Source organism: Tamandua tetradactyla, chromosome 20 (assembly GCF_023851605.1).
Source record: "Tamandua tetradactyla isolate mTamTet1 chromosome 20, mTamTet1.pri, whole genome shotgun sequence".
Classification (NCBI taxonomy): Eukaryota; Metazoa; Chordata; class Mammalia; order Pilosa; family Myrmecophagidae; genus Tamandua; species Tamandua tetradactyla.
This window is the reverse complement of record NC_135346.1, coordinates 59,770,731-59,796,691: the sequence shown is the minus strand read 5'-3', so window position 1 is coordinate 59,796,691 and position 25,961 is coordinate 59,770,731. Positions and strand designations below refer to the sequence as shown.

The window sequence follows — 25,961 nt, the reverse complement described above, 5'->3', positions numbered from 1 at the left end:
CCTAATTTCAAATTATGTGGAGCAATCTATTTTTGTATGTCTTTCATATAGTTCCTCTTCTGTGAAATGCTTGTGTCTTTTGCCCAGATTTCGATTGTTCTTAATGCTTGTCTGATTTGTGGATTTGTATGTATACACACACATAGTATATACACACACAAATATCTGTGTATTCATGATACTAATCCTTTGTCAATTGTTTTTATTGTGAATGGGTTCATCCAATTTATAACCTGTATTAACGCCTCTTTTAAGTATTTTTGATGAACCGAAGTTCTTAATTTTTTTTTTTTTTTTTGCCATGGCAGGCAGGAATTCTGCCACTGAGCCACCATTGTACCGTCCAAAAGTTCTTAACATAGTCAACCATATCAATCTTTTATTTTATAGACAGTGCTTTTTGTGTCTTGTTTAAGAAATCTCTCCCTACTCCAAGGTCTAAAAGTTACTGTATCTTTTATTAAGTGTTTTAACTTTTTTTTTCCACCACAGTATACAGTTTTTATTGATGAGTTATCTCCACAAACCAGAATTTACCCATTTTCAGCTACTCCCATCCCTGCATTTCATATGCCACCACTTGGAGAGGGGAGCAGTTTGGAGGTCACTGCTGTGAACCGGAGAGGATGTGGCAGGGTCTTAAGCAGACCACGCTCAGTATTCTGGTGGCCACATCACTCAGGTGGTGAAAACCACTTCTTGGTTTTCAGTGGCCCGGATCTTTCCATTCCCTGTGCCATCTAATTTAGTAACAATACTCTTTTTTTCTTTTTCTTTTCCTTTTTGCAACAATGCCTACTACAGCTACTAGGTAACAACTAGGTATAGAGAGAGGCAGGGGAAAGAACTTAGATGAGTAAGAATAGTGATGCACAGGAAAACAGGAACCTAGTCTAGCAAACATCCCTCTGTCCTGCCTCAGTGGCTTAACCTTCACTGGTTGCATTTCTCCATGCGGGGTCATACCCTTATTTATTTATTTATTTATTTATTTATTTTAAAATTTATTTATTAATTTAAAAAATTAAGAACAAACAAAAACATTAACATATCATTCCGTTCTACATATATAATCAGTAATCCTCAATATCATCACATAGTTGCATATTCATCATTTCTTAGAACATTTGCATCAGTTCAGAAAAAGAAATAAAAAGACAACAGAAAAAGAAATAAAATGAAAACAGAGAAAAAAAAAAGATTATACATACCATACCCCTTACCCCTCGCTTTCATTTATCACTAGCATTTCAAACTAAATTTAACATTTGTTCCCCCTATTATTTATTTTTATTCCATATGTTCCTCTCATCTGTTGACCAGGTAGATAAAAGGAGCATCAGACACAAAGTTTTCACAATCACATGGTCACATTGTGAAAGCTATATCTTATTCAATCAAGAAACATGGCTACTGGAACACAGCTCTACATTTTCAGGCAGTTCCCTCCAGCCTCTTCATTACATCTTGGTTAACAAGGTGATATCTACTTAATGCGTAAGAGTAACCTCCAGGATAACCTCTCGACTCTGGAATCTCTCAGCCATTGACACTGTCTCATTTCACTCTTCCCCCTTTTGGTCGAGAAGGTTTTCTCAATCCCTTGATGCTGAATCTCAGCTCATTCTGGGATTTCTGTCCCACGTTGCCAAGAAGGTCCACACCCCTTGTAGTCATGTCCCACGTAGACAGGGGAAGGGTGGTGAGTTTGCTTGTTGTGTTGGCTGGAGAGAGAGGCCACATCTAAGCAACAAAAGAGGCTCTCTTGGGGGTGACTCTTAGGCCTAATTTTAAGTAGGCTTGACCTATCCTTTGTGGGGTTAAGTTTTGTATGAACAAACATCAAGATTGGGGGCTCAGCCTGTTGCTTTGGTTGTCCCCACTGCTTGTGAGAATATCAAAAACTCAACTTGGGGAAGTTGAATTTTCCCCCTTTCTTACCATTCCCTGAAGGGGACTTTGCAAATACTTTTTTATTCACTGTTCAAATCGCTCTGCAATTTATCGGGGCATCACTCTGGACAAACCAACAAAAACTCTCATGCCCTACTCAAGGTTCCATGTACTTGTGGTGTTCAGTTAAGCTGTCTGCGTAAGTTTCATTAGGAACTGCACTAGTCGAAATATAAATTTTGTACCAAATAAATATTTTTTGCTTTAGTCTCACACATAAGTTAAAATTTTAAAATATTAATTACCATCTATTTTCAGCACCTGCAATAATGACATTCCTTTGTTCTTCCCATGCAAAAACATTTTTTAAATGTGTACATTTAGTCACTATCATTATACACTCTAGGCATTCCTGGATTATACCGTCAGTCTTTATCGTCTGTCTTTGTTTCTGATTTCATTTGTGCCCCCAGCCCTCCTCCCTCTATCATTCTCACATTCAGCTTCATTCAGTGTTTTAACATAATTGTATTACAGTTAGGTAATATTCTGCTGTCCATTTCTGGGTTTTTATTATCAATCCTGTTGCACAATCTGTATCTCTTCAGCTCCAATTACCCAATATCTTACCTATTTCTGTCTCCTGATGGTCTCTGTTACCAATGACATTTTCCAAGTTTATTCACTAATGTCAGTTCATATCAGTGAGACCATACGGTATTTGTCCTTTTGTTTCTGGCTAATCTCACTCAGCATAATGTCCTTAAGGTCCATCCATGTTGTTACATACTCATAACTTTATTCTGTCTTACAGCTGCATAATATTCCATAGTATGTATATACCACAGTTTGTTTTGCCACTCATCTGTTGATGGACATTTTGGCTGTTTCCATCTCTTCGTAGTTGTAAATAATGCTGCTATAAACATTGGTGTGCAAATGTCCATTTGTGTCTTTGCCCTTAAGTCCTTTGAGTAGATACCTAGCAATGGTATTGCTGGGTCGTATGGCAATTCTATATTCAGCTTTTTGAGGAACCGCCAAACTGCCTATCACAGTGGTCGTACCATTTGACATTCCCACCGACAGTGGATAAGTATGCCTCTTTCTCCGCATCCTCTCTAGCACTTGTCAATTTCTGTTTTATTGATAATGGCCATTCTGGTGGGTGTGAATGATACCTCATTGTGCTTTTGATTTGCATTTCTTTAATAGCCAGGGAAATTGAGCATCTTTTCATGTGCCTTTTGGCCATTTGTATTTCCTCTTTTGAAAAGTATCTGTTCAAGTCTCTTGCACATTTTGTAATTGGGTTTGTCTGTCTTATTGTTGTTGAATTGAACAATTTCTTCATATATTCTGGATACTAGACCTTTATCTGATGTATCATTTCCAAATATTGTCTCCCATTGTGTAGGCTGTATTTTACTTCCTTGATGAAGTTCTTTGATGCACAAAAGGGTTTAATTTTGAGGAGTTCCCATTTCTTTCTTTCTTTCTTCAATGCTCATGCTTTGGGTGTAAGGTCTAGGAAACCGCCTCCTAGTATAAGATTTATAAGATATTTCCCTACATTTTCTTCTAACAGTTTTATGGTCTTAGATCTAATGTTTAGGTCTTTGATCCATTTTGAGTTAATTTTTGTGTAGGGTGTGAGATATGGATCCTCTTTCATTCTTTTGCATATGGATATCCAGTTCTCTAGGCACCATTTATTGAAGAGACTGTTCTGTCCCAGGTGAGTTGGTTTGACTGCCTTATCAAAGATCAATTGTCCATAGATGAGAGGGTCTATATCTGAACACTCTATTCAATTCCATTGGTCAGTATATCTATCTTTGTGCCAGTACCATGCTGTTTTGACCACTGTAGCTTCATAATAAGCCTTAAAGTCAGGTAGTGTGAGACCTCCAACTTCGTTTTTCTTCCTCAGGATACTTTTAGCTATTTGGGGCACCCTGCCCTTCCAGATAAATTTGGTTATTGGTTTTTCTATTTTTGAAAAGTAAGTTTTTGGGATTTTAATTGGTATTGCATTGAATCTGTAAAGCAATTTAGGTAGAATTGACATCTTTAACTATATTTAGTCTTCCAGTCCATGAACACAGTATGCCCTTTCTTTTATTTAGGTCTTCTGTCATTTCTTTTAACAATTTATTGTAGTTTTCTTTGTATGTCTTTTGTCTCTTAAGTCAAATTTATTCCTAAATATTTTATTCTTTTGGTTGCAGTTGTAAATGGAATATTTTTCTTGATTTTTCCCCTCAGAGCGTTCATTACTAGTGTATAGAAACACCACAGATCTTTGAGTGTTGATCTTGTAACCTGCCAGTTTGCTGTACTCGTTTATTAGCTGTATAGTTTTGCTGTGGATTTTTCAGGGTTTTCAACATATCATATCATCTGCAGACTCAGTGAGAGTTTTACTTCTTCCTTCCAATTTTGATGCCTTGTATTTCTTTTTCTTGTCTAATTGCTCTGGCTAGAACTTCCAACACAATGTTGAATAACAGTATGGACATCCTTGTCTTCTCCCTGATCTGTTCCTTGTCTTGTTCCTGATCTTAGGGGGAAAGTTTTCAGTTTTTCCCCATCTTTAAACATTTTATGAAAAAGCCTATTGGGATTTTGATTGGGAAATTGCATTGAATCTATAGAGGATTTTTTTTACAATATTGAAAACTTCCTATCCATGAATGTGGTATAAGTCTCCATGTTTTACAATTTCTCCTGTGGAGATCTTACATATCATTAGATTTAATTCCTAGATAAATGATACTTTCTATCACAAATGGTATCTTCTCTTTTTGTGTCTGTTTGCTGCTGGTATATGAAGTACTGACTTTTGTATTTTAGTCTTACATTAATTCCTTTGCTAAACTCTTCTCTGTTATTTCTAATAATTTGTAGGTGGGTTTTTATTTGTTTGTTTCTATATAAACAATCACATCATCTCCAAATAATGATAGTTGTATTATCACAATGTGAAAAATTCCAATACATATTGAATAGAAATGGTGACAGAGGGCACACTTGTCTTAGTCCTAAATTAATAGGAATGTTTATAATATTTTTCCATTTAGAATGATGATGTTTGCTGTTAATTTTTAATAAATATTCTTTCACAAGTTAGGAAATCTTCTATTCCTAATTTACTAAGGATTTTACTATGAATAGGTGTTAAACTTTATCCTTTTTAAAATGTATCTATTTAGGTAATTTCTTTCTCTCTTTATCTGTTAAAATGGTGAAGTATATTTGTGAATTTTATAGTATTAAATAATTTTCGCATACCTAGGAAAACATCCACCTTGGACATGGAATATTATTTTTTTACACTGTTAGGTTCTACTTGCTGATATCTCATTAATGAATTTGGCATTTGTTTTCAGAAGTAAAGTGTGATTTGAATTTTTTTCTCATAATATCTTGAGTTTTGGTAGCCAGGTCATTCTTGTCTTGTGGAATGAGTTGGGGAGTATTTCCTCTTTTCCTTTTACTTGAAATTAGAATGATGATCTGTTTCCTTGAAAGTTTCATGAAACTTGTCTGTAAAACCATTTAGGTCTTGAGTATTCTTTGTGGAAAGGTATTTACTTGCTGATTCAATTTCTGTAAAAATTATATAGGATTCTTCAAGCTATTCATTTCTTCTTGGTTAGTTCTGAAAAATTATATTTCCTGAGAGTTTATTTCTTTCATCTCTCCAAGTGTTCAGAATTGTTGACGTATGGTTATCATTGTATTTTCTAAATATCTTTTTCATCTTTACCATTATGTCCTTCTTTTCGTTCATGGTGGTGTTTGTTTATGTCTTCTCCCTTTTTTTTTTTCCTTCTATTTTCTTTGATCTGTTCTCTTATTTTTTCTCATTTCTTATAACAGAGACTTTATTCTTCGTTAATATAAATATTTACAGCTACCAGTTTCCTCAAAGCACAGCTTTTGCTGTACCATACAAATTTTAAGTGATAATATTTCATTATTGCAGAAGTACTGAAAATATGGTTTCTGATAGTCCACAAAACCCTTTCAGAGGTCCGCAATTTACTAACTATTTTCTATAATCATTCTAACAGTTTATTTGCCTTTTTCACTCTCATTCTCTCACAAGTGTACACTGGAGTGTTCCAGAGGCTACATGATGTGTAAGATCACAGCAGCTTGAATGCTGAAGCAGAGATGAGAATCTAGCTGTCTTCTCTTAAGCCAGACATTAAGGAGATTTGCAACATGGTAAAACCAGGCCAACTTTCTCACTAAATTATTTTTTTGAAAATATAACTTACTTATCATAAAAATATATTATTTATAACATGTTTATTGTTAATTTTAAATGACATACTTTATTATTTCTAAATGAATGAGTGTATAAATGTTTTATAAATTTCTCAGTTTTATTTCTTTATACAGTAAATATTGCTAGCTATAGCCCACATAAACAAAAACTCTTTAGGGTCCTCCATAATTTTTAAGGGCATAAAGCCATTCTGAAGCTTGAGGACTGCTGCATCACCATTCAATTTTAAATTTTCCAAATATTATTATTATTATGACATAACTGCCTTGAGGTCAGAGGCTGTGTCTTCTATGATACTTTTGAAACTTATTCTGGAAAATGTGATGAGGCTATCCTTGTGATCTGATACTAGATCCATTTTTATGATGAAAATTTGTTCTCTAAATGTTGGTGGCAGAACTCTATAAGTATCTGTTAGGTCACACTTGTTATTTGTGTTGTTTGAATCTTCTATATTCTTCCTAGTGTTTTTCCTATTTTTTTTTTCTTTTCTTTTCTACTTAACCTTTTAGTAATTGAGAACCGTATGTTGAAAAAAAATTTTTTTCCTTTAATAGAGAAGCTGGGTTTACAGAACAATCATGCATAAAATACAGGATTCTCATATACCTTCCCACCACCAGCACCCTGCCTTGGTATGGAACATTTGTTACAATTGATAATAGCACACTTTTATAATTGTACTATTAATTAAAGTCCATGGTTTAATTTAGGGTTCATTGTTTGTATAGTATAGTTCCATGGGTCTTTTTTAATTTTTTTAACCTACGACATATGCAATCTAACATTTCCCCCTTTAAACATATTTTGGATGTATATTTCAGTGCTATTACTTGTGTTCACATTATTGTGCTGCCATCATCATTTTCCATTACCAAAACATTTCCATCATTTCAAATAGAAACCCTGTATATTTTAAGCCTTAACTTCCTATTCTCTCTCCCCACCCTATCCCTTGGTAACCTATATTCTAGATTCTGGCTCTATGAGCTTGCTTATTCTAGTTGCTTCAAATCAGTGAGATCATACAATATCTGTCCTTTTCTGTCTCAGTTGTATCACTCAACATGACATCTTCCGGGTTCATCCATATTGTCCGTGTATCAGGACTTCGTTCTTTTTACAGCTGAATAATATTCCATTGTATGCATATACCACATTTTATTTATCCATTCATCAGTTGACTGACCCTTGGATTGCTTCCATATTTTGGCAATTGTGAATAATGTTGCTATGAACATCAGTGTGCAAATACCTGTTTGAGACCCTGCTTTCAGTTTTTTTTTTGGTATATACCTAAAAGTGGATTGTTAGGTCATATGGTAGTTCTATACTTAGCATTTTAGGAAATGACAAACTGTGTTCCACGGCGACTGCACCATTTTACACTGCCACCAACAATGAATGAGTGTTCCTATTTCTCCACATCCTCTCCAAGACTTGTTATTTTCTGTTGTTTTTTTTTAATAGTAGCCATTCTAATGAGTGTGAAATGGTATCTCATTATGGTTTGATTTGCATTTCCCTAAGGGCTGATGATATTCTTGTGTTTCTGGCATTTGTATATCTTTGGAGAGATGTCTGTTTGAATCTTTTGCCCATTTTTTTAATTGGGTTGTTTGGTTTTTTATTGTTAAGTTGAAGAATTTCCTTAAATGTAGTGGATAGTAATCCTTTATCAGATATGTGGTTTCCAAATATTTTCTCCCATTGCATAGGTTGTCTTTTTTTTTTAATGTTTGTGTGTGTGTTTATGTGTGTATGTGTGTGTGTGTGTGAAATATAACATATATACAAAAAAGCAATAGATTGCCAAGTACATTTCAACACGAAGCCATAGAAGAGATTTTTAAAAGTTTGGTATGGGCTACAATGCCACGATTCCTCATTTTTTCTTCTAGCTGCTCCAAGACACTGGAGACCAATAGAAATATCAATATAATGATTCAGCAGTCATACTCATCTGTTAAATCCTGTCTCCTTCTCTGTTACATTCCTCCCTCTCTTCCAGTAACTTATATACATAAAAGCGATAAATTTCAAAGTACATCTCAACAATTAGTTGTAGAATAGATCTCAGAGTTACAATGGGTTACAATTCCACAATTTATAGGTATCTCTTTCCTTTCATGATAAAGTCCTTTGAGAAACAAAAGCTTTTGATTTTGATGAGGTCCCATTTACCTACTCTTTTTGTTGTTGCTTGTGCTTTGGGTGTAAAGTCTAAGAAACCATTGCCTAACACAAGGTCCTGAAGATGCTTCCCTAAATTCTCTTCTAGCAGTTTGATTATTCTCGCTCTTGTATTACGTCTTTGATCCACTTTGAGTTGATTTCTCTATATGGTAAGAGGTAGGGATCCTTTTTCTTTTTTCTTTTTTTTTTTTTTTGCAAATGGGGATCCAATTTTCCTAGCACCATTTATTGAAGAAACTTTCTTCCCAAATGAGTAGTCTTTGCCATCTTGTCAAAAATCAGTTGGGAATAAATGTAAGGGTTGATTTCTGTGCTCTCAATTCCATTCCATTGGTTTATGTCTGTCTCTGTGCCAGTACCATGCTGTTTTTATTACTGCTTTGTAATAAGTTCTTTTTGTTTTGTTTTGTTTTTGTTTTTTGCGTGGGTAGGCACCAGGAATTGAGCCCGGGTCTCCAGCAGGCTCTGCCTGCTGAGCCAACATGGCCCACCCTGTAATAAGTTTTAAGATCAGAAATATGAGTCCTCCAACTTCATTCTTCTTTTTCAAGATGGCTTTAGCTATTTGGTCTGCCTTATCCTTCCATATAAATTCTATGACTGACTTTTAGCATTGCTTGTAGGGTAGGTCTAGTGATCATGAACACCATCATCGTTTGTTTATCTGAGCTTTCTTAATCTCTCCCTCATTTTTCTTTTGTGGGGAGGTGATGCATGGTCCGCGAATTGAATCTGGTTCTCCCACATGGAAGACAAGCATTCTATCACTGAACCACCTATGCACCCTCTCTCCCTCTTTTTTTTTTTCCTCACATGGGCAGGCATCAGGGCTCAAACCCATCTCTCTCCCTCATTTTTGAAAGAGAATCTTGTTGGATATAAAATTTTGGCTGGCTGCTATTTTCCTTCTTGCCTCCATGGTTTCTGGTGAGAGATCGGCACTCAGCCTAATTTGGACTCCCTTATATATAACACATTACTTTTCTCTGGCAGCTTTCAGAACTCCCTCCTTGTCTTTTGCATTTGGTAGTGTAATCAATATATGATGGTGTATTTTTCTTCATGTTTGTTCTGTTTAGTGTTCTTTGAGCTTCTTGATGTGCATATTCACATCTTTTGCTAAGTTGTGGAAGTTCTCTGCCGTTATTTCTTTGACTATTCCTTCTGCCTCTTTCTCTCTTTTTCTCCTCTGGAACTTCCATAAGGTGTGTGTTGGTGTGCTTGATGCTGTCCCAAAGGTATCTTAGGCTATTTTCACTTCTGATAGTTCTTCGTTTTTCTGCTTCTCAGCCTGAGTCATCTCAAGTATCTCGTCGTCGTCACTGATTCTTTCTTCTGCCAGCTCCAAACTGCTTTTGAAACCCTCTGGGCATTTTTCATTTCAGTTATTGTGGTCTTCAACTGCAGTAGTTCTATTTGGTTCCTTTCTAAAATTTCTATCTCTTTACTTAGACTCTCATATTATTCATTCATTGCTTTCATGATATCCTGTAGATCTTACTGTGTACTTTCCTTCATGCCCTTAAGCTTGCCTTTTTTTTTGGTGTGGGGTGGTGGGTGCATGGTCTGGGAACCGAACCTGGGTCTCCTGCATGGAAGGCAAGCATTCTACCACTGAACCACCTGTGCACCCTCTCCTAAGCGTTTTTAAATCATCTTTTTAAAGACTTATTTCAGTGTGTTCACATTCTCACCTTCTTCATTGGTGTTTGCTGTATTTTTGTTCTCTTCCTTTGGATGAGCCATCATTTTCTATTTCTTGGTCTTGTAGTCTTTTATTGCATTCTCTACATTTAACTCTGGGATTTACTCACTGGGGTGTCTATTTCTTCATTTTGTAACCAGCTTGTGATAAGACAGAAATTTTCTTAAGCTTCAACTCTCCTGTCAGGAAGGTCTGACCAAGGCGAACACAGCATCCAGGGTTTTCCCTGTGTTACTGAGCTTCTGTCTTGTCCTGGACTAGTAAAGAAAGGTTTTAAATCAATAATCTAAACTTCCATCTTAATAAACTATAAAATTAAGAGCAAACTAAACCCAAGGAAAGCAGAAAGAAGGAAATAATACAGATTGGAGTGGGAATAAATGAAATAGAGAGTAGCAAAACAATAGAGAAGATCAGTAAAAACCAAAATTTTGGAAGAAGAGTCAGCCAGGGGAGGACTTTCCCACTTTGGTCTTTTCCAGACAAAACAGGACTAGTGATTCATGAAGGGGGCACAGATTGTTTCCAAAGTGCCCTGTGGAGGAGGTCAGGAAGGGCACCAAAAACTTATCCAACAGCTCCCCAAACCTGAGCTCCCCTGGCCAGCCTGGCAGATTTGCCCTTCAGCGAACTCCCCCCTGCAGCCTTGAGGAAACGCTGTGTCTTTAAATCTTCACTACTTCCATCCCTGTCTGGGGAGAGTTGAAGCAATAGCTGCTGCCACCTTTGTCCAGGGCAGGTTGAAACAATAACTGCTCTCAGAGCCAGGACCCTGCAATCCAAATTCACTAATCCAGAGGCATGTTCTGTCATTGGTCATGCCTACCCCTGTTCTTGGAGAAGAATTTTCTGGCCCTTCCTGTCACCAACAGCTGGCAGGGACTGGACCCCACAATGGCCTGCCACAAGAGTGGGGGATGGGTCCTAGTAGCTACACTGTGGAAAGAGCAATTTACAGTCTCGACTAATTTTTCAGCCTCTCTCTCCCACTCTTCCCTGGATGCTGCACAGCGCTCTTCTGGCCTCTGGAGTCTCAAAGCAGTTAGTTCAGACAGTTCCTACCTGTCCATTAGTTGCCTTGGTACAAGGACTGGGTCCCAGAGCTTCCTGCTGTGCCTCTTCCCCAGATGTTCCTGTATATTGAAATTTTTTTATTATGAAAAGTTGTTGGATATTGTTAGATGTTTTGTCGTGTCTATTGATATAATCATGTGGGGGTTGCCCCTGATTCTATTATTATAGTGTATTACATTGATTGATTTCAGATGTTAAACTAGCCTTGCATTCCTGGGGTGAGCCCTGTTTGATCAAGCTGTATATTTCTTTTGATATGCTGCGAATTTGTCTACCTGTGTGTGTGTGTATAATTATATATATATATATTTTTTTTTTTGAGGATTTTTTGCCTCTGTGTTCATAAGGGATATGTAGTTTTCTTGTGATGTCTTTGTCTGGTTTAGATGTCAGGGGAATACATACCTTCTAAAATAAGGTCGGAAGCATTCTTCCTTCTATTTTTTTGTAATTCTTTTTAAAAATATTTGTTAGAGTTTATCAGTAAAGCCATCTGGCTCTAGGCTTTTCCTTATGGGAAGTTTTTTTGATTACTGTTCCAACCTCTTTTTTGTTATATATCTACTCACGTTTTCTATTTCTTCCTGAGTCAGTTTGGCAAATTTTGTCTTTCTAGGAATTTGCCCAGTTCGCCTAGCTTATCTTAATTAATTGGCATATAGTTGTTCATAGTATTCCTTTCTAATCCCTCTGCTTTCATTTACATTAAAAACATGTCAGGAATGATATCTCCTTTTTACTGCTGATTTTAGTCATTCAAATCTTTTTTTCTTGGTCAATCTAATAAAGGTTTGTCAATTTTATTGATCTTTTCAAAGAATCAACTTTATTGATCTTCCCTATTGCTTTGGTATTCTCTATTTGATTTATTTCCACTCCAATCTGTATTATTTCCTTCCTTCTGCTTTCCTTGGGTTTGGCTTGTTCTTGATCTTGTAGTTTATTAAGGTAGAAGTTTAGATTATTGATTTGAGATCTTTCTTTAATAATCTAGGCATTTACAGTCTTTTTTTAAAAATTTTTTATTAATTAAAAAAAATTACAAGAAGCAAACATTCCCAACACATACACTCAGCAATTCACAATATCATCACATAGTTGCATATTCATCATCATGATCATTTCCCAGAACATTAGCATCAATTCAGAAAAAGAAATAAAAAGACAACAGAAAAATATAACAAACAGAAAAAAAAAATTTTACAGGCCATACCCTCTACTGATCCCTTTCATTGATCACTAGCATTTCAAACTAAATCTGTTTTAACATTTGTTCCCCCTATTATTTATTTTTATTCCATATGTTCCTCTTATCTGTTGACCAGGTAGATAAAAGGCGCATCAGACACAAAGTTTTCACAATCACACAGTCACATTGTGACAGCTGTATCATTATTCAATCATCCTCAAGAAACATGGCTACTGGAACACAGCTCTACATTTTCAGGCAGTTCCCTCCAGCCTCTCCATTACATCTTGGATAACAAGGTGATATCTACTTAATGCATAAGAATAACCTCCAGGATAACCTCCCGACTCTGTTTGGAATCTCTCAGCCATTGACACTTTGTCTCATTTCACTCTTCCCCCTTTTGGTTGAGAAGGTTTTCTCAATCCCTTGATGCTGGGTCTCAGCTCATTCTAGAGTTTTTCTCAATCCCTTGATGCTGGGTCTCAGCTCATCCTAGAGTTTTTCTCAATCCCTTGATGCTGAATCTCAGCTCATTCTGGGATTTCTGTCCCACGCTGCCAGGAAGATCCACACCCCTGGTAGTCATGTCCCGCATAGACAGGGGGAGGGTGGTGAGTCTGTTTGCTGTGTTGGCTGGAGAGAGAGGCCACATCTGAGCAACAAAAGAGGTTCTCTTGGGGGTGACTCTTAGGCTTAATTTTAAGTAGGCTTGACCTATCCTTTGTGGGGTTAAGTTGCATATGAACAAACCCCAAGACTGGGGGTTCAGCCTATAGCTTTGGTTGTCCACACTGCTTGTGAGAATATCAAGAATTCAACTTGGGAAAGTTGAGTTTTCCCCCGTTATCACCATTCCCCGAAGGGGACTTTGCAAATACTTTTCCACTCATTGATCAAATCACTCTGGGATTCATCAGGGCATCACCTGGACAAACCAACAAAATCTCATGTCCTATACAAAGTTCCATGTACTTAAGGTGTTCAATCAACTATCTACATAAATTATATTAGGAGATGCACTAGTCAAAGTATAGATTTGGACCAAATAAACATTTTTTGCTTTAGTCTCACACATTAGTTGAAATTTTAAAATATTAAGTACCATTATTTTCAGCACACTGCAGTAATGACATTCTTTTGTTCTTCCTCATGCAAAAACATTTTAAAAATGTGTACATTTAGTCACTATCATTATACATTCTAGGCATTCCTAGATTACACCGTCTCAATCTTTATCGTCTATCTTTCTTTGTGATTTCATTTATGCCCCAGCCCTCCTCCCTCTATCATTCTCATATGCAGCTTCATTCAGTGTTTTAACATAATTGTATTACAGTTAGGTAATATTGTGCTGTCCGTTTCTGAGTTTTTATATTCAGTCCTGTTGCACAATCTGTATCCCTTCAGCTCCAATTACCAATTATCTTACCCTATTTCTATCTCCTGATGGTCTCTGTTACCAAGGAAATACTCCAAGTTTATTCACTAATGTCAGTTCATATCAGTGAGACCATGCAGTACTTGTCCTTTTGTTTCTGGCTAATCACACTCAGCATAATGTCCTTAAGGTCCATTCATGTTGTTACATACTTCATAACTTTATTCTGTCTTACAGATGCATAATATTCCATCTTATGTAAATGTCACAGTTTATTTAGCCAACCATCTGTTGATGGATGTTTTGGCTGCTTCCATCTCTTGGTAATTGTTAATAATGCTGCTATAAACATTGGTGTGTAAATGTCCGTTTGTGTCCTTGGCCTCGTGTCCTTTGAGTAGAGACAGCATATAGATGGGTCCTGTTTTTTAATCCATTCTGCCAGACTATGTCTTTTGATTGGAGAGTTTAATCCATTAACATTCAGTGTTACTACTGCATGGGTAGTACTTTCTTCTACTATTTTGCCTTCTGGATTTTATATGTCATATCTAATTTTCCTTCTTTTTACCTACTCCTAGTCTTCCTTTCTACACTCTTCTCCACCCTTCTCTCTTCTGTCTTCATATATGTCTCTAGTGTTCCCTTTAGTATTTCATGCAGAGCTGGTCTCTTGGTCACAAATTCTCTCAGTGATTTTTTTGTCTGACAGTGTTTTAATTTCTCCCTCATTTTTGAAGGACAATTTTGCTGGATATAGAATTCTTGGTTGGCAGTTTTTCTCTTTTAATAATTCAAATATACAATCCCACTGTCTTCTCGCCTCCATGGTTTCTGCTGAGAGATCTATGCATAGTCTTATTGGGCTTCCCTTGTACGTGATGTATTGCTTTTCTCTTGCTACTTTCAAGATTCTCTCTCTTTGACCTCTGACATTCTGATTATTAAATGTCTTGGAGTATGTCTATTTGGATTTATTCTCTTTGGGGTACGCTGCACTTCTTGGATCTTTCATAAGAGTTGGGAAATTTTCAGTGATAATTTCCTCCATTAGTTTTTCCCCTCTTTTTCCCTTCTTTTCTCCTTCTGGGACACCCACAACATGTATATTCATGCACTTCATATTTTCTTTCAATACCGTGAGTCCCTGCTCATATTTTTCCATTTTTTTCCCTATAGTTTCTGTTTCTTGTCAGATTTCAGATGTTCCATCCTCCAGTTCAGAAATCCTATGTTCTGTCTCTCAAAATCTACCATTGTAGGTTTTCATTGTTTTTTTCATCTCTTCTACTGTGTCTTTCATTCCCATTAGTTCTGTGATTTGTTTTTTCAGACTTTCAGTTTCTTCTTTTTGTTCTTCCCTTGCCTTCTTTATATCCTCCCTCAATTCATTGATTTGGTTTTTGATGAGGTTTTCCATGTCTGTTCATACATTCTGAATTAATTGTTTCAGCTCCTGTATGTCATTTGAATTGTTGGTTTGTTCCTTTGACTGGACCATATCTTCAATTTTTCTAGTGTGATTTGTTATTTTTTTGCTGGCGCCTAGGCATTTAATTGCCTTAATTAGTTTATTCTGGAGATTGCTTTCACTTCTTTTACCTAGGATTTTCTTGCTGGATGAATTTGTTGTCTATCTGTTCTTTGACATTCAGTTCAGCTTTACCTGAACCTTTAGCTTAAGTTTTGTTTAACAGAGGAGAATTTTTCAGTTCTTGTTTTCTTGTTTCTTGCCCTGCTTGTGTGGTGCCTTTCCCACACACACACTTAGGAGGGTCTACTTAGATATTATAGACCCCAGCCAGATTTTTCCAGACCAAACTGGCCTCCCATCAGGAGGGAAGAGTCACCTGCATCGGTTTTCCCTGAGGGTGAGACCCAGCAGGTTGAAAGACTTTCCTGTGAAGTCTCTGGGCTCTGTTTTTCTTATCCTGCCCAGTATGTGGTGCTTGTCTGCCTGCAGGTCCCACCAGCATAAGATGATGCGGTACCTTTAACTTTGGCACACTCTCCCTGCTGGGGGTGTGGTGGAGACAGAGGAGAGGTTGTAGGCTGGTTTTAATGGCTTCAAATTACCAAGCCCTGGGGTCTGAATTCCTTGAGGGAGGGATTCCACCTGAGTTGGGCTTCACCCCTCCCCAGGGTGAGGCACAGGCTCCAGACAAGCCCCCAAAAGAGTTCACTTCTGCCTGTTCCTGGGGCAGTTGCAGCCTGAAAAGTCCTGCTGCTATATCCAAAGGTAGTCAAGCCTTTGTAGATACACAGCCACAAAAACCTCTGTTTCCTTCTTTTTTTCCCCCCCTTTTCCGTCAGCCCTGCCCCCTTGGCGCCAGGGCAAAAATGAGCAACCTCCGCTTTGACCAGGTTCACCTAAGCTTGGGGCCTATTTTTAGTAGTCAGAATTTGTTAATTAGTTCCACGATTGGCATTTGATTGTGCTCAGTCCCTGCTGCTGGTAAAGCCCCTTTCCTTTCCTCTCTGGGAAGCAGCTTGTGGGGGAGGGGCACTGGCCGCCACAGCTTTGGGAACTCACGGTTCTGTGGGGGCTCACAGCTGGTCCAGCTGGTTCAGGCTGGGGTACACTGTGTGTCTGGTCACTGATGTGGCCCCAGGAGCTGTTCTGTACTGTTTCTGGTTATTTAGTAGTTGTTCTGGAGTGGAGGACGAACTAAAATGTGCACATTGTTAAGCCGCCATCTTGACCCGGAAGTCTTATGTATTTCCCCACCTTTATTTTTGAAGGATAGTTTTCCTGAATATAGGAAACACTTTTTCTTTCATTGTTTTGAATATGTTATCCCACTGCCTGCTAAACGCCATGGATTCTGATGAGAAATCAGCTATTCATCTTATTGAGGATTCATTGTACATAATGAGTCACCTATTTGTTGGAACTTTCAAGACTTGATCTTTGGCTTTTCATATTTTGATTATGATGTATCTTGGCGTGGATCTCATTAGTTGATTCCCCTTGGAATTTGTTGAGTTTCTTATATGTGTGGCTTCGTAGTTTTGTTGTTTTTTTTTAAAATCAAATTTGGAAAGGTTTTAACTATTATTTCTTCAAATATTCTTTTTTCTTTTTTCTTTTCCATATGATTTTATTTCAGATACATTCAAGCTTACAAGGCAGTTGCAAAAATAATGCAAACCCCATACAGAGAGCTCCAGCCTAACCCTGTCCCACCAGATACCCATACCCACCAATTTTAACATTTTGCAACATTTACCATATTATTCCATAAGTATATCTTTATATAGGTAGATAAATAGATCTCTGTATATATGTGTGTGTGTGTGTGTGTGTGTGTGTGTGTATATATATATATATACACACACATCTGTCTCTTTATCAATTCATTTTCTGAACACTTGAGTGTAGGTTGTATACATCATGCTCCTTGAACACTTAATACTACCATGTACATTTTCTAAGAACAAGAATATTCACTTAGGTAAATCCTTGAAGTACAGCTAGAAAGTTCAAGAAATTTAATGTTGCAGGATACATATCTTATATTCTGCATTGCAATTTTTCTGTATGTCCCAATAATGTCCTCTTGAGCCTTCTCTCTTCCCTTGTTAGACCCTGTCCAGGATTATGTGTTGCATTTAATTGTCATTGTCTCCTTAGTTGCTCTGGTTTTTGTTGTTGTTGTTGAAACATATATACAACATAAACTTTCCCATCTCAACTGCTTCCATGCACACCATTCAGTGGGATTAATCACATTCATGATGTTGTGGTATTCTCACCAGCTTCCATTACTAGAACTTTCCTGTCTACCCAAACAGAAACCCTACACCCCTTGTTTTAGTTTGCTGATACTGCCAGAATGCAATATACCAGAAATGGGTTGGCTTTTATAAAGGGATTTATTAAGTTACAAGTTTATAGTTCTGAGGCCATAAAAATGTCCAAACTATAGGCATCCAGATAAAAATGCCTTGAATCAAGAAATGCTAGTGGCATCCAAAACACCTGTCAGCTGGGAAGGCATGTGGCTGATGTCTGCTGGTCCTTTGACTTCTGGTTTCAAACAGCTTCCATGAAGGCATTTTCTTTCTGCATCTCCAAATGTCTCTATGTCAGCTCTGAGCTTTTTCTAAACTGGTTCCCTTTTAAAGGACTCCAGTAAGCAGATTAAGACCACTTTGAATGGGCAGAGACACATCTTCATGGAAACCACCTAAACACCCATACTTGGAAACAACTTAATCAGAAAGATCCTACCCAACAACAGGTCAGCCCCACAAGACTGGATTAGGAAAAAGAACATGGCTTTTCAAAAGTTTCTAATCAGCACACCCATTATTTATTAACTCCCAATTCCCCCTGTATCCCCAACCCTTCACAAACAGGTACTTCAATTTCTCTATGAGCTTGCATATTCTCTGATTGTTTTCTTTGTAGTTATCATGGGGCTTACATTTAACAGCTGAAATCTGCAACAATCTCATTTGCTTTGATATCAACTTAACTTTAATAGTGTACATCAACTGTATGCCTATATCCCTCCATCCCCGAACCTTTATGTAGTCTTCTCACAAATTACATGTTCATACACTGAGTCCAAAACCACTGATTTATCACTACATTTTATGTGTGTGCCTTTCGGATCCTGTAGGAGTAAAAAAAATGGAGTTACAAACCAAAAATACAATAGTACTGGTATTTATATTTACCATGCCATTACCTTACCAGAAATCTTTATTTCTTCATGCAGCTTTGATATATTTTCTAGTAGCTTTTCTTTTCAACCTACAGAACTCTGTTTAGCATGTATAGGGCCAATCTAGTGATAACAAACTCCCTCAGCTTTTGTTTATCTTGGAATGTCTTACTCTCTCCCTTATTTTTGTTGCGTTTTTTGTTTTTTCTCCTCCCTCATTGTATATATAACATATATACAAAGCAAAGTAAGAAAAAAGCAATAGTTTTCAAAGCACTCTTCAACAAGTAAGTTATAGGACAGATCCCAGAGTTTGTCATGGCTACCATGCAGTCCTCTCAGATTTTTCCTTCTAGTGTATATTATATACTGGTATGTTTAATGGTGTCCAACAGGTTCCTCAGCCTCTGTTCACTTTTGTTCATCTTTCTTCTTTCTACTCCTCAGACTGAATGATTTCAAATTATCTTACCTTCAGCTTCTCTGATTCTGCTGCCAGCTCCACCACTATAGGTAGTTTTTAATATTTCTCTTACCTTGGTCTTCAGCTTTTTAATTCTTTTTCATAATTTCCATCTCTCTACTGATATTGTGTTCATCTTTCATTTTCCTAATTTCCTTTAGCTCTTTGAGCCATCACTTCCTGTTTCTTTGTATGTTTTGCAATATTTTGTTGAAGCCTGGACATTTTGATATTTTAATTATGTGCTGTTGCTGGAATTTAGGTTCTGAAGCATCTATTTCTTAAGCTGGTGTCCAGCTAGTGTTATGTTACAGCATTCCTTGAGTGCCAGGAAGTAACAAAAAAAAAGAGAGAACTCCTTCCCCAGATTTTTTAGATTGACCTATGTGAGGGGTTTTCTTCAAAGCTTATCTGTGAGTTAGAAAATAGCCCCAGACCAAAGCATAGGGGCCTCCTCGATCCTTTCTGCACATGTTTCTTGTCTTGGGCATGTGCATGTTACCCTGGGAATTCCATTTACACAGATTTGATTGTCCCCTCTTCCCTAGGAAACAGTTTCTTCATGACACCAGGCACTGCACTGTATATCCTACAGCCAGCAATCCCTTGCCCCAGACAGCCACTTAACTGCTCTCCCAGAGTTTTCTGTAGGAGAGCTTGGTGAGCCTCATTCTACATACAAAGCAAGTTCTAGGACAGCAGGTCCCTAGGTCACTATCAGACAGATTAGAGTTCTGATCTCTTCTGAGCTCACACATAGTATGGGGCACAAGCCAGCCTGACACATACGTATGGCCTTCTAGATTCCCAGAAAGATAGCAGAGCTTTTCAAGTCCCCAATGAATGTCTTATTCCTCAGCTTTTCCCTTTAAACTTTTTTTTGGTTAGCCTATTGTTTGCCCCAACTATTATCCATCTCTTCAAACAGCCATGATATTCAACAATCCCCCACAACAGGGAAAGGGCTGGTCTCACTGGGTGACTTCTAAATCAAATAGACAGCCTTGCATGCAGGGTCATCTGGGGAACTATCAGAGAGGTCAAATAATGACAGTTCTCTGGGAGTGGGGTTTTGAAGTTGCTTCAGTGCCATTCCCCACCCCCTTCCTGTGGCTGCCAGGCTATTGGTATTCACTGTGATTGCAGGTTTTCAGGGCTCCCACATGGAATAGGGGGAGTTAAAATACCCCAGAGTTCACTGCTTTTGTAGACATCAGCTCTTCTTGAATAAATGTCTCCCAGATTAATGCAAGTCTTTAATTTCCAGAGTTCTAAAAAAGTTTATTTTGACTATTTTAGTTAGCATTATCATAATATTTGGAAGGGCCTCACTCCACCATTTTTCCTGGCATCACCCTGAATCACTGATTCTTGTTCCTTTGTGCATGATCTGGACACACTCTCTTTCTCTCTCTTTGTAGGCTTGTAGAATTTTCTTTATGTCTTTGATAATTTAAATTTTCTTTTAATGTAGCCAGCTGTGGATTTCTCTTTCTCTCGGGCGCATTATGAACTCTTACAATTGAGGTAGTTCATCTTTTTAATTCCAGCAAATTTGTTTGCAGTATTTCTTCAGATATCTGCATCTTTCCGCTTTATTTTCTACTCCTAGGATTCCTGCTATCCAGATATTAGTAATTCTGCTTGTCTTCCCTATTTCTTTGCTTTTATTTTATATTTCACATGTTTTTGTTCATCCTCCTTCCTTCTGGGAATTTTCTCACTCTGGTCTGTAAGTTCACAATTCCTCAGCAGTGTCCATTCTGCGTTTACCCCATCTAATGCACTTTTATTTCCACTATAGTATTTTTCAAATCTCATTTATCTGCTTATGTTTTTGTGTTCATTTCAATTTTTAATATCTTCTGTATTTCTTATAGTATATTAAGCTCCTTTAATACTTGATTACCCTTTACTTACATATCTGCTTCTGCTAAATCCATTATTCAGTATGCTGTAAATTTTCTTTTAAAATAATTATATTCCTCAAATGTCTTGCCCTGTGAGCTAATTTTTCTGGGTCGTAGATTCCTCTGTGAAGACTGCCTTGAGAGAAGGCCAGACAAACAGCAGCAAGCTGAGGAGTTGGAGGAAGGAGGGAGGATCATGGGGGAAGGAAACATCAGTCTTGCTGGTTCAACACTTGGGGCAGGTCCTGATTCTAAACCAAAGTTGTTATTGGTAGACCAACACCCCTACCTTTTACCTAGTTCACTACTGTATATAGTAAGTAAACTCAGTTCATTCCCTGAGTACATTCCGTAAGTAATTTGTCTTGAACATATCAGGAAGCGGCTTCATACCTGGGAAACTATGGTCTCAGGCATGGGGCTCTGCCTGCAAGTTTTCAAGACGGTCTCAAGATACCAGGATGTACCCATTAGGATGGCAAAAATTAAAAAGACTGACCATTCCCAGTATTGGTGAGTATATGGAGTAACTGGAATTCTCATCCATTGATGGTGGGAATGTAAGATGATACAACCACTTTTGAAAAGTTCTGCATTTAGTTTTTTCTAATGAAACATACTTTATCATATAACCTTGCAGTTCCACTCTTAGGTATGTACCCGAGAGAAATTAGAACATTTGTTTTCACAAAAACATGTGCGTGAAGGTTCATAGCAATTTTATTCATAATAGCCAAAAATTCAAACCATCCCAAAAGACTGTCATTAGAGAGATTGGATAAACAAACTGTATGTCTATAAAATGGAATACCATGCAGCAATAAAGAGCAGTGAACTACAGACCCACACAACAGTGTAGATGAATTTCAAAAGCATTATGTTGATCAGAAGACAAGCACAAAGGGAAAGGGGTACATACTATATGATTTCATTTAGAGGAGAAGCTAAAAAAAGGCAAACTGTAGTGACAGAAAGTAGATTCATGGTTGCCGGGGTGGGATGAGGAACTTCGGGGATTGAAGGAAATATTTTGTCTCTTCATTGTAGTGGTGGATTCCTCAGTGTATGCATTTGTCAAATCTCATCGAACTACACCTTCAACATGTGCAGTTTAATGTATAAATTATGCCTTAATAAAGAGTTTTAAAGGCAGTAATTTATAACATATATAGCTGGTCTGCAGGAGATGCCTTCAGGACTAGGCAGGAGAGAGAAATCAATCACCATCTTCCAGGTGCTTGAAGGGAGTTGCTGCTGCCAGGCCCAGTGTGGCTGGGTGTGCCTATTTTGTTTTGTCAGAAGTTGAGAGTTTGGGGTGAAGTCTTTTATATTTTAAAATATCAGGACCTCATTCCGAACTTTTCATAATGCACTTGCCAGGTCAAGTCTGCTCTGGGGAACCAACCACACACAGTAGCTGTACCTGGGTATGACTTTGGCCCACCATTAATCACCTTGAAGGCAGCATAGGAAACAGCCTGAGGCCACAGCCCTAAGGCCTCCCTTAGCAAAACCCAGCTCCGTGGGAACGCACAGCTCACCTTCTCTCCTCCCATCCTGCACCTCTGGGCTCTGCTGCAGTAGCCTGCGTGTACCTGAGCTGGGTTACAGCCACATTAGCAGCTGCGCAGCCCAGAGGAGCCCTCAGAATTCCATTTCTTACCAAGGACTCCAAGCTCCAAGGAGTTCCATGGTCCGTACCTTGGAATGTGGGTGGTGGTCCTGCTGTCCTCATCTCCCTGGGGCATAGCCCTCTCCTGGGGCCTGACCTGCCCTTTGTCCCCTGGCTCAGTTTGGGGGCAGCCCTGTTTCCTGTGCTGTGGGGCTAGCCGTCCTGGATGTTTTGGAGAAGGAGCAGCTCCAGGCTCATGCCGCCAGCGTGGGCAGCTTCCTGATGGAGCTTCTCAGGCAGCAGAAAGCCAAGCATCCCATCATTGGGGACATCAGGTGAGGCTCTGAGGGCAGTGGTCACCATCCGCTTACTAAGCAGCTGTTTCCTGTTTAACCTCACAGCAATCTGGGCTGGCGGGTATTTTTATCTCTACTTTACAGAGGGGGAAACTGAGGCACTACAGCACAATTGCCCCACATAGCACTTCTAGGGAGGGGAAGGGCCAGGATTCAAACTGAACTCAGGATTTCAAACCCCCAAACTTCTTGCCTCTGTCCACACTGAAGCCACCCTTCCCAGCAGAGGGCGAGAGCTAGGACTGAGGGTCCTCGGGCCCAGCCTTCTGAATTGCCACCTTGTGCTCCAGGGGCGTTGGGCTCTTCATTGGCGTGGATCTGATTAAAGATGAGGCTACAAGAACTCCAGCCACTGAAGAGGCTGACTACTTGGTATCCAGGTATTTTTTCCTTGAAAAAAGTTGCCTTCCAGAGTAGGAAATAGTGGGAGCCTGATGAGAAAGGAGCTTCCCTCTTGCCTCTCCATTCTCCCATCCTGTTTCTGGCAGCCTGGGCCTATGGATGATCAGCTGAAGGAGTGCAGCACCCAAGCCTCTGGGGGGTGGGAGGCAAGTGGCCCATCTGCACCCACTTGCCTGGGCTCCAGGAGAGAGGCGGGTGTGTTCAGCTCTGTACCCAGCACCTAGCAGCAAAGACATGAAGGTGCAGAGGTTTTCCCAGCCCAGAGTGGCCTGTGCTCTGAGCCAAGACTATAGCCAGTTCTTAAAATGACATTTCAGACCAGAGAAGTGGCTCTGGAGAAAGAGGGCAGGGGCAGAAACCAGACTAATCATTCCCAGAGGAGTGGGTCATCAGGGGGGCAGGATCAGGTCTGTCTGGATGAATAAGCTTCTCAAAGACTTAGAATCCATGTACCCCAATCCTGCGTTTGTATGTTCTTTTGTTTGAACTCCACGTGGAACCTCAGACATCCTTCCCGTTTTCCTGTGTAATTGCTTCCTTTTATCTCCACTACCCACCCTTCTCCCCTTTCTCCACCAGTGTCCCCGGGGCACAGCCTGACTGTAGGCCAAGTCTGATTTCATTCCCCTCACAACTGCCCTGGGGCTCAAGGGGCAGTTGTCTGACCTGCAATCTTCCCTCCCTTTGGGAAGGAATATGAACCCAGGGCTGACTGACTCCAAAGTCCAAACCTTGTCCTTAGTAGAATGGCTGCTGTCAGTACTGGAAAAAATAGAAGGGAAAGAGGATTTAAAAGGCAGATACTCCCCCACTGCAGACAATTTATGTATTCCCTTTAGCAATAAAAGGAATAAATAAAATTGTAAAAGCCAGAGTAAATCCTGTTAGACCCCTCTTGGTGGTAAAACTATCTTACTAAAAGTCTAACTACTGAAAAAAAAGTCTAACTATTGAATATTACATGATTCTTGGACACAAATGACCAAGTTAAGGAGGTTGGGGAGATAAAGTCATCTTCCTAAAAAGAATTGGAAGTTAAAAATGCAGAGTCCTGCCAGAGAAAAGAGAATGTTGTTAATTTTCTGATAGGAACTCCTTTCTCGGAGACCAATAGGCTCATCCACAAATTTTTCTTGTTGAGATCTCAAAGATTTGAAAGACTTCTTTTAAAAAGCAATGGCCTTCCCCAGCCCCACCATCAATGTCAAAATCAGAGCAGATACATAAAAATATTTTTATGAGTTAAAAAAAAAAATGCAGAGTCATCTGCCTGGACTTGCAGGATAATCTGGGGGGAGAGGGAAAAAAGGAACTGAGAGAAACAAGACCTAGCCACACCTAGAAATTGTAGCCACAGGCAGGAGAAAGGCAGTTTCTGCAGCCATGTAGTCCTATTCTGGCCTTGGCTGAGGCAGGGGTTCCAGGCAGAGAAGGGAAGCCTCTGCCAGGGTGCAGCAAGCTGAGGGCCAAGAGCACAAGCCATGAGAATGAATGGGAAATTGGTAGGGGGCTGCAAGGGCAGTGTCCTGCAGAAGCTGGTGTCTGGAAGGCTCTGAGGGCAGTGTGGCTGGGATCCAGACCCTGAGGCCAAGGCCACGGGAAGGGATTTGGGTCTTTAGCTGGGAGGCAGCAGGGTTTCTGCTCGTGTCCTGCCCCTCCAGGCTGAAAGAGAACTGTATTTTGCTGAGCACTGATGGCCCTGGGAAGAATGTCTTGAAGTTCAAGCCCCCGATGTGCTTCAGTATGGACAATGCACGACATGTGGTGGCAAAGCTGGATGCCGTTCTTACTGGTGAGCCTGGAGCCTGAGTGGCCCATCTCCAGAAGTCAACCTGGGGCCAGGAGCTGGGATCTCCCAGCATACAGCAAGAAGGGTGGCAGAGCCCACCAGCTGACCTAGTAGGTGGTGCTGAGCCACCACCCATCCTGGCATCCAGGATAGATGCCTGTCTGTGGAATACAAGGCAAAGAAAGAAGGGCCATGTGGGCTGAGGCTGAGCCCTACAGAACTAAATGGGGAACTGAGGCCATGTATGTGCCCTTGGCTGACCCTGGGGAGGGGTCTGCTGAGGGACTTGAACCCAGGACTGACTCATCCAAAATGAAATCTCTCCCACATTCCAAATCACCTCTGGGGGTCAAAGTCAGCCAAAGGTCTCTCTGGAATCCATTCACACAATTAACTGAAAGTTACTAATCCGTGACTATGTGCTGGGCTGTGGTGTGTGTAGAGTAAGCTCAGTGAAGGGACTCAGACAAACTCCGGTGTCAGGGTGGAGATCAGAACAGCCCCAACAGAGGACCCACCCCTCCCCTATCTTTACCTCCAGGTTTTCTTTCCAACTGATGGTGAAAAGGGGGTGTATCTGCAGAGTTTGAGGGTAGGTGGCCACAGAACTGGGTTAGGGGCAGAGGAGCTTCAGTTGAGATAAGGAGAGGGCTTAGTGGTTTGACAAAATTGCTACAAATCCTGTGGCTAAGTGCTCAGCCACATGAGGGGTAAAATGTGAGAGCACAGCGCACATGCTCAATTATTACCCAAGACGACTGAACCATAAAAGCAGATGAGAAAAATGGTTCAGGTGGCCATGGTCTTTTTCAGATATGGAAGAGGTGGTGAGAAGCTGTGAAACGCTCCAGCTTCAGCCCCAGCCCTGCCCTGCTCCATGAGGTGTTTGCCCTTCCAGGTGAGTGGGCAGGGCCTCTCTGAACTAGGCACCTTTCTAGCCATCCATGGCTCCTTCATTGCTCAGCAAGCCTTGTCTACATGGAACCCCTCCCCCGTTGCCTCTTGCTCCCAGCTACAC

General features: G+C 39.4%; 1 protein-coding gene across 8 annotated transcripts in view; it reads left to right on the top strand.

Annotated features, from left to right (window-relative positions):
- Positions 1-25,961, top strand: part of PHYKPL (5-phosphohydroxy-L-lysine phospho-lyase) — a 35,645-nt gene that overhangs the window by 8,847 nt on the left and 837 nt on the right. For 7 of the 8 annotated variants that reach the window (XM_077137813.1, XM_077137820.1, XM_077137817.1 and 4 more), the window contains 4 exons: positions 22,577-22,731; positions 23,043-23,132; positions 24,816-24,946; positions 25,757-25,841. In XM_077137813.1, the coding sequence (XP_076993928.1) occupies positions 22,577-22,731; positions 23,043-23,132; positions 24,816-24,946; positions 25,757-25,824 (444 nt within the window). In that variant the 3' untranslated portion in view covers positions 25,825-25,841. Of the gene's footprint in view, positions 1-22,164; positions 22,732-23,042; positions 23,133-24,815; positions 24,947-25,756; positions 25,842-25,961 lie in introns of those variants that run through there. The other variant, XM_077137819.1, reaches the window with a different exon arrangement.